At 35.5% G+C, this 18,564-nt stretch overlaps 1 protein-coding gene across 3 annotated transcripts in view; it reads left to right on the top strand.

Annotated features, from left to right (window-relative positions):
* The window catches only part of OTOGL (otogelin like), a 228,740-nt gene that overhangs the window by 12,888 nt on the left and 197,288 nt on the right, over window positions 1-18,564 (top strand). For all 3 annotated transcript variants that reach the window (XM_074226513.1, XM_074226511.1, XM_074226512.1), the window contains exons 7-9: window positions 3,544-3,665; window positions 9,491-9,696; window positions 18,104-18,231. In XM_074226513.1, the coding sequence (XP_074082614.1) occupies window positions 3,544-3,665; window positions 9,491-9,696; window positions 18,104-18,231 (456 nt within the window). The remainder of the gene's footprint in view (window positions 1-3,543; window positions 3,666-9,490; window positions 9,697-18,103; window positions 18,232-18,564) is intronic.

Here is an 18,564-nt window from a genome sequence, read left to right on the forward strand (position 1 = left end):
TGTGTTTATGGGGGAGAGTGGAGGGTCTGGACAGTCATGTCATTCATGCAGGAAAATCTCAGTATGGAAACTCCTTCCATTGATGTAGATTGGTGACTCATCTATGACTTACAGTTTACCATGCTGAGAGAGTATGTAATTTTCTTTCTTTTCTCTTAGAAAAAAATGAATTAGCTTATAGTTGGTTCAATAAAAAACAGTTCAGATTTGTTTATCAAAGAAACACTTAAATATTCAATTTTGTTTATCTCTCCCTTGATTTAAAAAATTCAGGTTTTTTTTTTTGTGTTTCTTTGGGTGTTAAGTGACTTGTCCATGGTCACATGACTAGCACATGACAGACAGGACTTGAATAATCTACGTTTTCCTGGCTCCAAGGTTGGCTTTCTATCCATTGTTCCTCACTACCTCTTTTTGCTCAGTTTTTCTTTTTCTTCTTTCTTCTCCTGTTATCCCTTTTAGATAAAAAGCTCATATTGATGAAAAGGGAGAATGATTCATTCAGCTCAGATGTATACAGGGTTCACTTGTACATGTTCAAGAAATATTGTTAAGCCACGTATGATTTAAGAGTTGCAGTTTCCCACCGTCTTGATTTCCTAAAACTTTTTTCTTCCTCTTGTCTTTGTTTGGGATGGCTTGAGTCATCTCCTCCTCTCACATGCAATAAGAGATTAATATATGCAGATGGCATAGTTTTGATAGCAGAAACAAAGGAATGATAGCAAAGGAGGGAGACAAAGCAGGTGGCCTGGTGACAAAGGAATGGAAATAAGTGCTGATAAAAGAAAAGGAGCACAAATACTGAAAGGAGTCAGAGAAGCTTTTTCAAACAATAGCAACAACAGAAAAGTCATTAAATTCTTGAATCCCAGAGAGGAAATAAGTCATGTTGAAAGTTACTAAATGGAGTGTAATGACTCCCCAGGATTGCAAATCTGTCTGCAGCCATGACACAGACAGGACCGGCTCCAGGTGGGAAGACTTGGTTGTGTCTAGTGTTCCTATTCTACCCTCCAGGACTTCTACAGACCCCACCTTAGATGCTTTCTTTCCAGTGGCCTGCCCTTTGTCACGCTAGCCCAGATTCCCAGGGCTTGGTGCCACCAATCCTTCCTGCTTGCCCTTTTTTATTTTTATGTCTTGCTTGGCTGAATGCAGGGTATCCTAGTTTTGTAGCCATTTGGAAAATGATCTTGAAGACTCTTTTCAGTTTTAAATATACGATCCTGTAATCCTTTGTCTTTTTTAATCTAAATATAGTATATTATTATCATATCATAAAATCATAATCAGGAACCAAATATTGATAGTCCATTGTGCCATATGACAGTGAAGTTCATCAGTAATACGTGCTTAACTATTAAATGCTCAATTCTTCACAATCAAATTTAATCAGCACTCATTAAGCAGCAAATTAATGCAGATAACAGTGTTGGATTTTTGGAGAGAAATGTAGATAAATGCTTCTTTGTCCTCATGAGGTATATGATCTAATATAGAGAAAAGACAAACACACAAGTAAATATTATTGAAAATAGAAAGATTCATGAATAGAAGAGGATGTGATAGATGTCTCTTTCCTTTCTCCCACCTTTTATCTTCAACCATTTTTCGAAGTCCTGTCTGATCTCTCTTCATGATATTTTTTAAACTTCCTTTCTTTCTTCCTATTCTTATTGCCATTATACTATTACAAGTTCTTGTTACTGCTTCTCTGGACTATTTTTTAGTAATCAGCTAATAGAGCTTCTTTTCCTTCACTCTTTCCTTTCCTTCAATTCAAAATATGCCTGGAATATTTAATGTCAGAATAATCTTCCTTACAAATGGATCTGGTTATTTCTTCTCAAAGAGGCAAGTAACACTTTCTCTATTAATAGTCACCTCTGTGAGCAATCATCTTTCCCCTTCAAATCTCAACCAACACTTCATTAAATTTATTCATGAATTATTGTGAGTTATTGTTACTTGTATTAAATCTTATCCCCATCTAATGCTCTAAGTTCCAGGAGGGTAGAGACTTTGCTAAATTTTTTGTTTTTCTTTTCCCTTGCATGGAAGTCTTTATATGAATGTTGTTGTTGAGTCATTTCAGTCATATCTCACTCTTTGTGACCTCATTTGGAGTTTCCTTGGCAAAGATACTGGAGTAGTGTTGCCATTTTCTTCTCAAACTTATTTTTATACACACATAAGGATCTGAGTCAAATGGGATTAAGTTACATCTATTTAGTAGCTGAGGTTTGATTTGAACTCAGGTCTTCCTGACTCCAGGGCCACTACTCTACTCACTACATCACCTAATTTCTCTCTGTACACAATAGGTGATTCATCAATGTTTCATGAATTTTAGGCTCAAGAAAAGATTATATTTATGTATTAATATTAAGAAACCCTAGCTCCATTTCTACTTTTGAGATGTTGTTTATATTAGGAGTTATTTTACTCATGGAATCTCAAATTTTCTTTAGTGAAGCTATATATAGTACCTTCTGCACTCTGTTTTGTTTTAAATACGGACCTGTGATTTCCTTAATGTAACTTCCTCTAAGTATGGAAATTCCATTTCCTCTACCAGATTGGAAACATCTGGAATGCCATTGTTTTCTTTTGATACTCTTTCTCTCATCCTGTTCTCCCTTTCCCTTCCTAATTTCCTCTTCTTTATCTCTATGTTTATGTGGTGTGTGTGTGTGCATGTGTGTGTGTTTTAATCTGAATATTTCTAAAGACTCAAAAATAGGGTGTCTCACAAATCAATAAATTTTCAAGCTATTAAAGTTAAAAGTTAGACTAAGACTTCTAGGAACACCCAGTTTATTTAACAGACATCAAATTTACTTCTAATGGGGCAAATCACTGCCTAACCTGCCACGTATAGTCTCAGACTCAAAGAGCTGCCTAGGTTGCTGAAGGGTCAAATGAATGGAGCCCAGAATCACATGCCTAATATAAGTCAAAGAAGGAACTCAAACCCAGGCCTTCCTGGCTCCAGCTCTTAGCCTTAATCTACTATACCATGGAGACTACCAAATATCCTTGGCCAAGTTCTACTGAAGTCATATTTCATGATTCTCTTCCAGGTGATGTCAAGTTTCATATATATTGTTTGGAGTTCAGTAGAACTCCTTATTTCCAATACAAGATATGGGGTTCTTCAATTCCAAAACTCTACATGGTAGTTTCAGATTTTGAAAAAAAGAATGTACTATATAAGACCAAACAATGTTGAAACCAACCCAAATAAGACTTGAGTCTCATATCTATTATCTATTTATATGTATATATTTTAGCAAATCAATTCTCTTTATTAATTTCTGAGCTCAAGATAACAACTATAATTTTTTCATATTTCAGTTAGAAAAAATATTTTCTCCTCTGTTCTAAATTTTTCATCGTAAAGTAAGCAATTCCCAAGTATAGCTATGTATCATTTGTAAAGTGCCAGTGAGTCATGGGACAGTGGAAATGCAACATTGGTAAACTTATGTTTTTTTCTTGGATCCTATTAACTGTGCTTGTTTTTTTTTTCCTTTCAAGGTTCATAATAGTCCCATATGCACTGGTTCTGTGTACTATTGTCGTCGGTCAGTCAGCTTGTTCTTTTCAAGCCAAGAAGAAATTCTCATTTCTGGTCATGAAGTAAAAAAAGATGGAATCAGGTATGATCTGATAGTCACTCAAATGAAATTTGCAAAGTAATTTCAAAGTAGCTCAAAGTGGAAATGAGTTTTTGGGAAGAAGGTAGGATTTCCTCTTCTAAAATTAATTTAAGAATTTATCCAGTGAGAGACTTACAGTAATTTCAGAGAACCCATTAGGATGTAAATTCCTTTAATTCAGGGACTGCCTCACTTTCATATTGGTATTCTCATACCTAGAAGGTGATTGACAAACAATAAATGCTTTTCAGTCATTCATTATGGCATGCTATTTTTCTCTCTGTGTCTCTCTGTCTCTCTGTCTGTCTCTCTGTCTATATATATATATATATATATATATATATATATATATATATATATATATATATATGGTCCTTACAATCATCTCATTAAGAAGGTTTTACAAGTGTTACTTTTCCCATTTTAGAGGCAAAAAATCAAGGCCTTGCCCAGAGTTATATAGTGATTTATCAGGGTCAGAATTTGAATACAGTTCTCCTGGCTCCAAGTTCAAAAACCTTTCTATACTACCTGATGCCTCTTAGGTTTGGGGATAGGGGAAGAATAGTTAGAGACATATATAATACAATTGTTTCTACGATTATTGTATTAGCAAATGATTTTGTTTTAAAAAAAGGTTAAAAACAATCTTCCCCAAATATGCTTTACCTGAGTCTTAGTTTCCATACTGTGAGATAAGGAATTTGGCCTAAATGGTCTCCAAGACTTTATATGATTCAGAAAAAAATAATCTATAATACAAATCAACTTGTTGGACATTGAGCAAATGAACCACAGGAAATTCATGTACAATAACCTGCTTTTCAGTGAAAAACAATGTCATTCAGTACAACAAACAGGTATTTTGATTCTCTATGTATAAGACAGTTTTAATACATGGGAGTGAAAAAGGTCTTCCCCAAGGGAGTTACTGGGACTTAGAAATGCTTACACTTCCCCTATACTCCCCAGGTTCCTTCTTTGTGCATATGTGTAAGGGGAAATGGTATTTTTGATGGATTTGGATCAAATGCTTAGGTGTTCTCTGATTCTTATCAGGAATCTATGCTGATTAAATGTAGCTATATTCAATTATCCCCACTTTTTTCCCTTGTAAGCCACAGATTACTTTGGGTAGCAAAGATGGATCTTTTCTCATTGTGTACTAATAATTATATAATTGAATCTTAGCATGAATAGGCAGAGTGTCATAGTGGCATCATAGGTAGATAGCTGCCTCAGAATCAAGAAGACCTGGGTCAAAGTCGAACTTCTGTCAATCACTGTCTTATGAAACTATCACACTACCCCAGGTAAATCCCTAGGGACCATAAATTGCAGAAAATACCTGACTAGACTGGGAAAGGGAGTTCTTCACAATTTTCCTACAGCAATGAAATCATAGTTCCAGTTAAAAAAAAAAGTAACCCAGTGTGGAAGAATTTTAGGCTTGGCCCAGCCCAAGTGATCACTTTTCCTTCTCCTTGCTCTGCTTTATTTGCCTTATTCATTCTTATTCTGGGTTCAACGGTAATAAAAAGAATTATTTTGGTAGTTCCATATTAATTACTAAAATTTCAACATTCCTCCCAATAATTAAGGATCTTTGAGATCCTACCTCAATATACAAGATTTTTAAAAATATATTGTTGATACCTCTTCTCCTAAATCTCTTTGCTCTTTTCTCAATAGCAAATACTTAAATTTCCTATGCTCAATTTAATAATATCGATAAATATCAATTTAATGGAAGAAATATCAAGGTTACAGTCTATACTGTTTGTTGATAGTGCAACAGACAATAAAATGAAGACATAAATGTTTTTAATCTGTGAACTGTGAGAAATATTAAAGCTGTCACCCTTAAAAATTATTACGACTTCTGGCTTCTCTTATACCTAGAAATGAAGTACTGCTCTTCAACTCTCTCAGAATTATTACCAATATCTTTTAAGAATTTTTTTTATAAATACTTCTTTATAAGATCAAAATTTTAAACAGTTTTCTTAGGGCAGTTCACTTCATCTTCTTTTTCTCTGGACTCCATTTAATCTTTTTTAAAGCCATGACAGTAATCTTAGAGGGCCAGTGAAAACTCTCAGTTTCCTCAAAAGGTGCCATGGCTTCTCAACGATATGGTACCTATCCATAGTCGCTAAGGGAGAGGCTTTGGAAGCTGGTGTTACAATAAGATTACGAATTTAATATTGTCCAGGGTTCATAGTGATTGTCTAATCATTTCAGAAGTAAAGAAGGGGAGATTATAAAGTAACTTAGTCAAGGTCGGTGTCTGAGATGGAATTCAACCTGATGATATACCATTCAAGTGAAATAACACTAGTGATTTTTTTAAAGGCTGCAAGTGAAGCAGTTATTAAGATTATATCATGAATGAGTATAGATCCTGAAGACAGACTCTCCCTTATGGTAGTAACCTGCATTGATTTGGGGTTCTAGTTCTCTCTCCCCATTCTTTCCTACTCGTTGACATGACCTCATGACACCAATCATAATTTGGTCATTAATGTTAGGTAATCCCATGCCCATACCCACTTGTAATCTTAGTTCTGCTTTATGATCCACAGGCCTGATTTAATTAGATACCATTTGGAATGCCAGGGAACCTATCCACTACACCAGATCTCCACCATCTCTAGGGTACCTTCTTCTTAATGTGTTAATTTACAATAAGATATATCAACTGACTGCCCTATTATTCTGCTCAACACCTTTGTGGCTTCCTTTGCTGGTCCCCAGTCTCCTATAATGCATTGTCTCTATCATTTGAATGTACCTGAAAACAGGAATATCTCACATTTTATTTGCATCTACTATTCTTGGTACATAAAAAGTTCATAAGTAAAAAGTTCATCTACTATTTTTTGTAATAAAATGTTCATAAATAAATAATGCTTTTCTTTCATTTATTCCTTCTTTAACTCATTGATTGTTTTTCTATTAATTAATTCATTCAATATATATATATACATATAACTTCCTTTATTTTTAATAGTGCACTTTCTTCATAATCATCCTATGTTGAAGGTGGCAAAAGAGATGAGGAAAATTAGATGCAGAATCAATGACTTACCCAGAGATACCTAGCTACAAAAGAGTCTGTTGGATTTGAACTCAGGTCTCTGAATTCTGTACTCTTTTAGTACTTCTTATTGAATTAGGGAGGAGAGAAAGGACTGTTAGGGACATGTACTGCCATTGTTATATCTTTTATTATTTGAGCAAATATTGTTGAAGGTCACAAAAATGCTGAAGATATTCCTGAGAAGATCCTGTTGGATTCATCCCTTGGATGTTGAGTTTTAGTGATATTTTGGAATGTATTGAAGCTATTTGGTTGACAGGAGGTTCCAAAGGACTTTTAAAAATACACAGAAGAGAATAGAAGGAAGTTTAGAATGGAACACAGGACAAATTAGTTGTTGGTGGAACAATCATGCTAAAATGAATAATTCTTTTAAAAATCCCAAGTTATAGTCATAGTTTCATAGTTTCATATGCAATCTTCTTTCTCTGTTCTTTAAAAATGGAAACATGTGCTTGTTGATAGTATTAAATTTATATTAAAATATTTTTTAATGAAGAAGCTATCAATGTCAATTGAATATATACACTCATGTGAGGATTTTGTTTTTCAGTTGTATTCAACTCCTTGTGACCCCATTTGGTTTATCTTGGCAAATATATTGGAGTATTTTCCCATTTTCTTCTCTAACTCATTTTATAGATGATGAAACTGAGATAAGTAGGGTTAAATGACTTGCCCCAGGGTCACACAGCTAGTAAGTGTCTGAGATCAGATATGAACTCAGGAAGGTGAGTCTTTCTGAATTGAGGACTGGCACTCTATTCACTGAACTGCTCCCCAATGTGAGGATAGGCAGATGAATATGTGAAAGGGCTGTAATTTCCTTAACATGGGAAAATGCTTCTTTGCCTTGGCTGATATGGAATTGGCAACATATTTACTACTTAAGTCACATACAATTAACTGAGCTACATAGAAGTTACATGAACTTGTCCAAGGTCATGCAACAACTAAGTATCAGAGGAAGGTCTTCCCAAATCAAAGCCCAGAATTCTGTCTTTTACCCCAAACAACTTTTGCAATATGTGAGAAAATAGTGGTCTAAAAATAAGTATAAAAGTAATTTTTCTCCAAACTAAGACATTAATTGAAACCAATTGGATACTATTGGAAGAAGTAATGAAGGTATGCTACAATACAGCCAGTGCAAAATGGATATTTGTTTAATATGTTAAATGAATCAATGAATAAGACATGGTCCCTGCCCTCATAGGGCTTACCATGCATTAAGAAAACAGGACAGAAGTAGCATAAACAACTCTAATACAAAATGATAATACAAAATAAGTTCATCAAATTAAAAGCAACCTGCCTTATGAAGTCTCCTGGAGGGCAACAAAGTTTTCTTAGAGGTGACATTTGAATCAGGTTTTACGGGAAAGTTAAAAATTCAAGAGATAGGAGGTCAAATAATGACAGTTCATTAAGCATAAGGAATAAGCATGGTCAAAGATACAGAAGTAGGAATATGTAAAATACATATAAAGTGAATTATTCACTTTGGTTGCTATATAGAATGGAGAGAAGCAATAGAAGATAAAGCTGAAAAATTTGATGGTGCTATGTTGGGGAGGTTAAATGGCCAGTCTAAGGGATTTTGACTTCACTCAGTAGGAAGGGAAACATTGAAGGTTCTGTTTTTAGCAAAGGAAGTAACATGACCAAATTGTTACCTAAGGCAGATCAATATGATACCTCTGTAAAGGAGGAATGGCAGGAAGAAAGAAAAAGGAGTCTGTTAGGGGTCTATTGTAATAGGCAGGGGTATGATAAGTAAATGAAAAGCAGCATATGCGATATTTTTCCTAGTTGTTTGTGGGAATGGAGAGGGTGGAGGAGACTTTGCAGGGATTAAATGAAAAGGATTTGGTAAGCCCCCAAACATGGGAGGCTGAATCAATGGTAATGTCTTTGACTGTGATAATGAAATCAGAAGGAAGAGAAGATTTTATTGGGAAATATCCTAAGTTTAGTTTGGATAGTGTTGAATTTGAAGAACAGTTGTACATGCAGGTAGATTCATTCTGTAAGTATTGGAAATATAGGAAGGATTCCAAGCAGGACTGCCATTTCCATTTTCTGTGAGTTTGTTCATTGCTGTATCCTGTGCCAGAATGGACTTGCTCCCCACTCTCCTTCATTCCTGCTTCTTGAATCTTTCCCTTCCTCCAGTCTCCTTTATGCTGGCTCTCTTGATTTTTCCTCTTCTTCCTATATCACTCTTCTCCTTTTCTCCTAAAGCTTGAAGAGCTATTCTTATTGTTATTTAGAGCAGTTTGTAACTTGCACATAGTAAAAACTTAATAAATATTGGTTGTGTTAGTTGAAATGAGCTGAAATGAAATGGATCCGTCATTTGAATTGATCACATTCTGTTTTGTTTTATAGCTATTTCTTTAGATATCTCAATTCTCATCCCCATTAGATTGCAAATTCCTTGAAATTACTATATATTATTTTATCTTTGGATCTCTAGAGCCTAGTACATTGCTTGTACATAATAGGTCCTTTGAATATATAACATTTGCATGTTGATAGATTGATTAATGGTTGAATTAAATTGAACTAACCTATGCATTGTCCAGGTCTATTAATACTGAAGTGGGGCATTTCTCTCTCAGTTGAAGAGCCAGATAATCCTAAAAGACTTTTTCTCCAAGGTCATTATCATTGACTTCACATCAGAGTTCTTAGTAAGACATTTGCTTTATGTTTCTAGGTTGACATTGCCACAGACAATTGGGCACATTTACATCGAGAGGCTTGCAGACTACATTCTGGTGAAAACAAACTTTGGCTTTTCTTTAGCATGGGATGGCATATCTGGTATCTACATCAAGTTGTCTGAGGAGCACAAAGGAAAAACCAGTGGTCTTTGTGGGAATTATAATGACATTCAGTCTGATGACCTGCAAATACAGCACGGTAAGTACAACATTTAGAACAACCAAAGTAACTGGGGGCTTGAAGAAGATAGGAGTTGAGCCGAATCTTGAAGGAAATCAGGGAAGGCAGGCGGTGAAGGTGAGGAGAGCATCATAGTCATGGTAGACACCCAACAAAAAGGCAGAATTGGGGGACTGATTGTGGTCTATTAAGACAGTCAGGGTCATTGTACCATAGATTATGTAGAGGGGAAAAGAGAAGACTGTCAGAAGACTGGAGAAAGATAGGAAGAGGCCCAAGTATGAAGGGCTTTAAAAGCTAAACAAATGATTTCTTACTTAATCCTGTAGTTTATAGGGAGCCATAGAAGTTTATTGGATGAGGGAGAGAGGGGTTTGACATCAGACCTGAACTCCAGGAAGATCACGTTTGTGAGTCTGGGAGACAGAGGAGATGGTGACCTTGGTACACAGTAGTACTTAATAAACACATTGTTGTTGATGGTGGTGATGGTGCATTATGTCTTTTTTCCCTGTCGAAGATCCTATTTACCTCAAATAGACTATGAGAAATATCAGCTGGCAGCTGCTTTTGCTGTATGATGATTTTAAGTGATATTTGACTTAGTGATATTTGTCTTTCATGTGAGCCTTGAAAAACAGGAAATATTTTACATTTGAGTAAATGCAAATATAAAATTGGAACACAATATCTGCTTGCTTGAGGGAGAGATATTTTGTAGCCAGTCCCAGTAAGGTGGCAAATTGGTAGTTTTTTGGAAAGGGAGGGTGCTATACATAGGAATACAAAGAAAATGGCACAATAATTTGGAAGGGTTTATTTCCAGGTATTGCTTATCTATCTGATAATCCATTCGCTTTCATCTGTGAGATACTTTTTTTTTCTGTTTTCTTTTTTTTTTTTTTGGCAAGGTAAATGGGGTTAAGTGGCTTGCCCAAGGCCCCACCGCTAGGTAATTATTAAGTGTCTGAGACCGGATTTGAACTCAGGTTCTCTTGACTCCAGGGCTGGTGTCTATCCACTGTGCCAACTAGCTGCCCCTGTGAGATACTTTTTTGAAAGATTTATTTATTTTGAGTTTTACAATTCTGCCCCTTATTGTGCTTCCTTTCCTGCCCCCACCCCCCACAGAAGGCAGTCTGTTAGTCTTTACATTGTTTCTGTGGTATGCATTGATCTAAGTTGAATGTGATGAGAGAGAATTCATATACTTAAGAAAGAAAAATAAAGTATAAGAGACAGAAAAATTACATAATAAGATAATGTGTTTTTTAAAAATTAAGGTAATAGTCTTAAGTCTTTATTCAAACTCCATGATTTTTTCTCTGGATACAGATGGTATTCTCCATTGCAGATATCCCAAAATTGTGCCTGATTGTTGCACTGATGGAATGAGCAAGTCCATTAAGGCTGACCATCACCCCCATGTTGCTGTTAGGATGCACAATGTTTTTCTGGTTCTGTTCATCTCGCTCAGCATCAGTTCATGCAAGTCCTTCCAGGATTCCTGAATTCCCATCCCTCCTGGTTTCTAATAGAACAATAGTGTTCCATGACATTCATATACCACAGTTTGTTAAGCCATTCCCCAATTGAAGGACATTCCCTTAATTTCCAATTCTTTTCCACTACAAACAGGGCAGCTATGAATATTTTTGTACAAGTGATATTTTTAACCCTTTTTCATAATCTCTTCAGGGTATAGACCAGTAGTAGTATAGCTGGATCAAAGGGGATGTACATTTTTGTTGCCCTTTGGGTGTAATTCCAAATTGCTCTCCAGAAAAGCTGGATCAGTTCACAGCTCCACTAACAATGTACTAGTGTCCCAGATTTCCTACATCCCTTCCAACATTGATCATTGTCCTTTCTGGTCATAATGGCCAATCTGAGAGGTGTGAGGTGGTACCTCAGAGATGTTTTAATTTGCATTTCTCTAATAAGCAAAGATTTAGAGCAATTTTTCATTTGACTACGGATCACTTTGATTTCCTCATCTGTAAATTGCCTTTCCATATCCTTTGACCATTTGTCACTTGGGGAATGGATTTTTTTTTTGAAAATTTGACTCAGTTCTCTGCATATTTTAGAAATGAGTCCTTTGGCAGAAATACTAGTTGTAAAAATTGTTTTCCAATTTACTACATTTCTTTTGATATTGTTACAGTGGTTTTGTTTGTGCAAAAGCTTTTTAATTTAATGTAATCAAAATTATCTAGTTGATTTTAATGATGTTCTCCATCTCTTCCTTGGTCATAAACTGCTTCCCTTTCCATAGATCTGACAGGTAGACTAGTCCTTGATCTTCTAGTTTGCTTATAATATTGTTGTCTTATGTCTAGAAGCTGTATCCATTGTGATCTTATCATGGTATAAGGTATGAGGTGTTGGTCTAATTCAAGTTTCTTCCATACTAACTTCCAATTTTCCCAACAGTTTTTTATCAAGGAGATTTTTTATCCCAATAGCTGGACTCTTTGGGTTTATCAAACAGCAGATTACTATAATCATTTCCTGCTGTTGCACCTAGTCTATTCCACTGATCCACCACTCTGTTTCTTTTTCATTACCAGACAGCTTTGATGACTTATGCTTTATAATATAATTTTAGAACTGGTAAGGCTAAGCTACCTTCTTTTAGACTTTTTTCATTGAATCCCTGGAAATTCTCAACTTTTTATTTCTCTATATGAATTTACTTAGAATTCTTTCTAACCCATTAAAGTAATTTTTTGGAATTTTGATTTGGAGGGTACTAAACAAGTAGTTTAATTTTGGTAGAATTGTAATTTTTATTATATTAGTTTGCTCTATCCATGAGTAGATAGACTCCCATGTATTTTATATTGTTGAGGTTACTTTGAATGGGATTTCACTTTCTAGCTCTTTCTGCTATTTCTTGCTAGTCATATGATAGAAATGTTGAGAATCTATGAGGGTTTATTTTTATATTCTGCAACTTTGCTAAAGTTACTGATTATTTCTACTTGTTTTTTATATGATTTCTTGGGATTCTCTAGGTATACTCTCATGTCATCTGCAAAGAGTGAGAGTTTTGTCTCTTCCTTCCCAATCCTAATTCCTTCAATTTCTTTTTCTTCTCTTATTGCTGAAGCTAACATTTCTAATATATAATATTGAATAGTAGTGGTGATAATGGGCATCCTTGTTTGTGAGATACTTTTGTTGTTTAGAGAATGACGTTCTTTTAAACTCCAATAGACCACATTAATTTCCAATATATAGGAAGTGATTTTTCCAAAATAGTCACTTTTATGTATTAAGATGATGAATGGAAAAATGAACAACTTAAATTTTATATTTCACACTAGCCAGTTGGTTTGGTAAATGGACTAAAATTAACCTGAAATCATCACATTTTACTCAGGCAGATTGTCTGTTGTTTGAGTGACCTTGATGATTTCTTAAAAACTGGATCTGTTTTCAATAGAGACACCAACATGCACTGGTCAAGGAATGAAAGAATTGTTCGGGACTTCACTATTATATATCCACAAAATAAATTTATAAAATGAAAGAGAGCTGTTTATCTCTTTAATAAGCAGAGCAGACTTCTCCAAATCTAATCAACAGAAGTAACTGAAAGACTTATGGGTTTCTAGGTATAACCTAGTCATCTTTTCATATTTTATGCTTGACATTTTCAAAATTATATTTATATCTTTATGTTAAAATTATTTTTGCCAAAAGTATTCTGTCAAAATGCAAATATTCCACCTGAAATGGATAATCGTTACATATCATTAACAGAGCACAGTGATTTGTTGAATCCTTGGAAGTGAATAGGGTCTTGATGATGTGGGGTACAGCTAAGGGTTTTTTTAGGTTTTAGCAAGTCAAATCGAGTTAAGTGGCTTTCCCAAGGCCACACAGCTAGGTCATTATTAAGTGTCTGAGGCTGGAATTGGACTCAGGTACTCCTGACTCCAGGGCCGGTGCTCTATCCACTGTGCCACCTAGCTGTACCCACAGCTAAGTTTTGAGAAGCAAAGGAAAGGTTTGAGCCACATACAACTTCCTATATGTTTTCTTCTGAGGAATCTCTCAGTGTAAGATCAAATCATAGGCATGTCAAAAATCATTAAACTTGCCAAAACAGGAGCAATGAGTCTATTCTCCTTTGTGGAATCTTAGTCCATGGGCCAAGCATGGTAGGTATGTCTATGATCCCTGCTAAACAGGAGGCTGAGGATCCTGGATGACTGCCTTATGGAGTTCTGAAAGATGGGCAGAGTACCCATATCATGAATTCTTGATGTAGGGCTCCAGTCTCATCAATAGGAAAGAACAAGTCTGGGTCATAACTACAGTAGGTGAAGGTTTATCTGCTGATTCACAGGAGGATTCAGCCTCTGAATGATCCTAGGTGAGATGGGGAAACAGTCTTAAAAGAAAATTTTCATCACTAGGAATCTTTCTTTGAGTGCTTGAAATCTGTTCTCCCAACTCTATACCATACCTACTTTGCTAGACTTCCCTCTCCTCTTTTTTTAATTAAATATTTTATTTATTTATTGGTCCAATTACATGCCAAGATAGTTTTCAACAATTATTTTTTGTAATATTTTTAGTTTCACATTTTTCTCCCTCCTCTTCCCTCCCCCCTTCCCTGACAGAAAGACATCTAATGTAGGTTATATGCATATAACTATGTTAAACATATATCCATATTTATCCTGCTGTGAGAAAAAAATTTAATTGAAAATGGAAAAAATTAGAGGGGAAAACCATAAGACAACTTTCAAAAATTGATGATAGTACATCAAAGGTATTTTCCACCATAAGACTGTCAGAATTGCCTTTGATTATTATACTGCTAATTTTGCAAATCTGTCATGGTTGATCATCACCCACTGTTGCTTATATACAATGTTCTGATTCTGTTCACTTCACTCAGCATTGGTTCATTCAAATCTTTCTAGACTATTCTGAAGTCCTGTCCCTCATGATTTCTTATAGAACAATAAATCCATTACATGCCTATACCTCAATTTGGTCAACCATTCCCCACCTGATGGGCATCCCTTCACTTTCCAATTCTTTGACACTATAAGAGCTCCCATACATATTTTTGTACACGTGTTTCCTCTCCTGTTCTAACACAGATTTTTAAAATGGAGTTAGATCATTTCCCTTTCCCCATCTCTTTTCACACTAATCCTTTCAGGTTAATGAGAGTAATATTTAACTCAAATCAATAAACATTTTTCAGTTGACCATGAGATACAAAAGAATTCTAAGGGGCGGTTAGGTGGCGCAGTAGATAGAGCACTGGCCCTGGAGTCAGGAGTACCTGACTTCAAATCTGGCCTCAGACACTTAATAATTACCTAATTGTGGCCTTGGGCAAGCCACTTAATCCCATTGCCTTGCAAAAAACCTAAAAACAAAACAACACCAAAAAAAGAATTCTAAGGATTGGGAATATAAAGACATAAAAAAATTAGATATTCCTTGCCCTCAAAGAGCTTACATTACAATATGTATGCCAGCACAGAAATATGAAGTAATTTGAGAAGAGACAATAACAACAAAAACTAAGTGAATTAAAAAATGTTTTATAAAGGAAAGTGGCACCTGAGTTAAAGCCTTTGAGGAGATTAAGAATTCTAATTCTAATAGATAGATGTATAAAGCAATGTATATTAAGCCTAGAAATGTGGGGAGAATTTTGAAAGCTATTAAATGCCACACTCTTCATGTTTTGGTGGATAGACAGTTTGAGCAGATGAACCATACCTCTCACCATACCTCTGAGACCAGTTTGTAATGATTTTCTTGTTTCTTCTTTCCAATGAAGTGTCTGTAGTATACTCTTATGATGATATAGCTTTCATTTGTTAATCTCTGGATGTTCTTTACTGTACTTTGGTTCCTGTATTTCTACATATGATTGTGTCTTCTTAATATGACATTCTCCTTTTGCCCACCCCACCTTCCAAATTCCTGCTCCTCTTACCTGTCTTCCTTCTTTTTTTACAAATTTGAAGCTGTATTCCAGTCATGGGCCTTATTCCATTAAATTTTAGTGATATCTATGAAGTTAAACTTATCTCCCCATGTTATGGTGCCTATGTTTGTTACCCATGTATGCATTTATAATTAGGTTATGGCACTGTGTTTTGGATTGCTAGATACTTTTATGTTCTTTATCTCCCATGAATTTTCTGGATCTTTAGATCTCTGAGCCTAAGGTCGGGAAGATCTCAGTTCAAATGTAGCCTCAGACACTTATTAGTTGTGTGACCTTGGGCAAGTGGAGCTAATCCATTATCAGTACCTCTTAGTAGTGTTATGAGGATCAAATGAGATATTTATAATGTGTAATAGTATCTGCATTGTATGCTATGTGCTATATACAAATATTTTTATACACACACATATATATGACCTATATGCTATATAAATGATTATTTCCTTTCCTTTCCTCTCTCTCTTTTTTTTTTAGGTTTTTGCAAGGCAAACGGGGTTAAGTGGCTTGCCCAAGGCCACACAGCTAGGTAATTATTAAGTGTCTGAGAACAGATTTGAACCTAGGTACTCCTGACTCGAAGGCCGGTACTTTATCTACTATGCCACTGTTTCCTCTCTTTTTCTTACATTGTTGCTAGACTCTGTGAAATCTTACTTAGTGAATGAATAAGAAACAAAGGGATAATTCCTGCTAAATGCATAGACAATTTTCTTCCTCTGCCTTCCTTTTCCATTGTTTAGATGAGGATGTAATATGGCAAGTAAATATATTCTCATCTTATTAGGTATATGCCATCTCTGACCAGGATTCCTGTATTTTAAACTGAGGTTCAGGAATACAAATCCAGTCAATCTGTTTCAGTTCCTAAGGGATCAAAGGAAAAGGTCACTTTTGGCTTTAAAAAGAGTACCTAGAAGGGGCAGCTAGTTGATGCAGTGGATAGAGCATAGACCCTGGAGTCAGGAGGATCTGAGTTCAAATCCAACCTCAGGCACTTAATAATTACCTAGCTGTGTGACCTTGGACAAATCACTTAACCCTATTGCCTAGCAAAATAAAACAAAAAGAGTACCTAGAGCTTGTCCAGAGAGCAGGGCATAGAAACCAGGGTAGGAGTTACATAAACTTGGTGGGGGGAAGAATTATGATGGTGGATCTGGTACACCCTGATAGTGCAGAGTTTAAGGCTCCCTATGGAAGGGAGAACACATAGAGATTGGATGCAACAGTGGGACTTTGGATATAAACTGAGGATACTGGGTTACCAGAAATCAGAATCAATAAAAGAAAATGCAACCAAGGGGACAAGACAGTTTCCTAAAAGAAAAGTAGGAGAACACTGAATACACTTTTATTTCTTGACTTCTCTGAAACTAAGGGAATGGAAACGATTGGTAGGTAACTTCGAGCAATTTCATAGGTTTCCTAGGTAAAGCCTCTCCTCCCTCAACCCTGCAATACTGTCTTAAGCAAGGACAAATCTAGGTGCAAGGTTTATAACATTTCGTTTTAAGATGATTGCTATTCTTTCTAAATCCAGTTTCTGTTTTTCTTATATAAATCGTATTTAAGGGGCAACTAAGCAGTTTGATGAAATGCAGTTGAGAATGTAATTTCTCATCTGTATTTTTTTTAATGCTTTTTTATGCTTCAGGGGTTGTATCACAAAGAAATTCTACTTTTCATTGTGTATGTGTGGCCAGGAAAGTTTAAATTTTTTGCCAAGTGGAAACTGAATGTGCCCTCTCCATAATTCATGCCTTTTGAGACCAAGGGCTACATAAAAAATGATTCCCAAGGCTCCTTTCAGTTCTAAAATTCTCTGATCTGTGAGATGTCCCACAGTAGGCATTTACATTTTAGATTTCAAATCAGTCAGGCTAATACTTATAAAGTTCAAGATTAGAAGTTCCTTAAAAAACAGCAAGCCAGCTTTTGGAGTCCCTTTAATTAATTACAGTGAGATTTAGTGAACAATATGTCATTTATTTCCTCTAATTAGAACTCTGGGATCTGAATGTCAACATTCATCACTTGTCTTGAAATTAGGTAGGATGAATAAGGCTTAGATTACATGAGTTACTAGGAATGAAATCCCTTTTTGATTTTACAGTAATAACATGGAATTTTTTTTTTGGTAAAAGCTTTTTTTTAAGGAGTGTGATATGTAGTTAGACTTTAAATTAGCATCATTGAATTATGAGAGGCAGGATGGCATAGTGGATATAAAGCTGACCTGTGTTCAGATCTTGCCTCTAATGCATGTCTGCTGTGTAGCCCGGGGAAAGGAATTTATATTCTCAGTGCTCTGGGAAACACCAAAGAAGGTATTAATAATCTTCCTTGTTAGAGGAACTAGAAGGGGAGAATCCCCAGTAATATATAGGTTATACATGCACAATCATGTTTGCTAATATTTTTGTGCAACAGATGAAGTTACAGAAGATGTCGCCATGTTTGCCAATAGCTGGTCTGTCCAAACGGCAGAAGATGCTATGTGTATAGGTACTGCCTCAGACTTTCCAAGCCCGTGCTCTACAGGAATTCACTCTTTTGAAGTAAGTTGCCTTTATTTTTAATCATTTATGACAATGTTATTAAGTTGATTTCAAAATTTAGTCAATTTTAAGGCAAAGAAAATGTCACATTTCTTTTACATATTTAGCACTTCCCTCTCCCCCAATTCTAAAACAGGGCATTCTTATAATCTTTATGTCAAATTTTGCCAGGAAGCTTTAGCCCACAGAGGTCACTCATTGTAACCTGAAGTTTACCTTGACTTCTCAAATGTTAGTTCATGAGAATGTAAGATCTAACTGATCCTACCATACAGGGGAAAAAAAGCAATTTCTGTAGCCTGGGTTTAGTGGGAGATCTGAAGATTAGTATAG

Source organism: Macrotis lagotis, chromosome 2 (assembly GCF_037893015.1).
Source record: "Macrotis lagotis isolate mMagLag1 chromosome 2, bilby.v1.9.chrom.fasta, whole genome shotgun sequence".
Classification (NCBI taxonomy): Eukaryota; Metazoa; Chordata; class Mammalia; order Peramelemorphia; family Peramelidae; genus Macrotis; species Macrotis lagotis.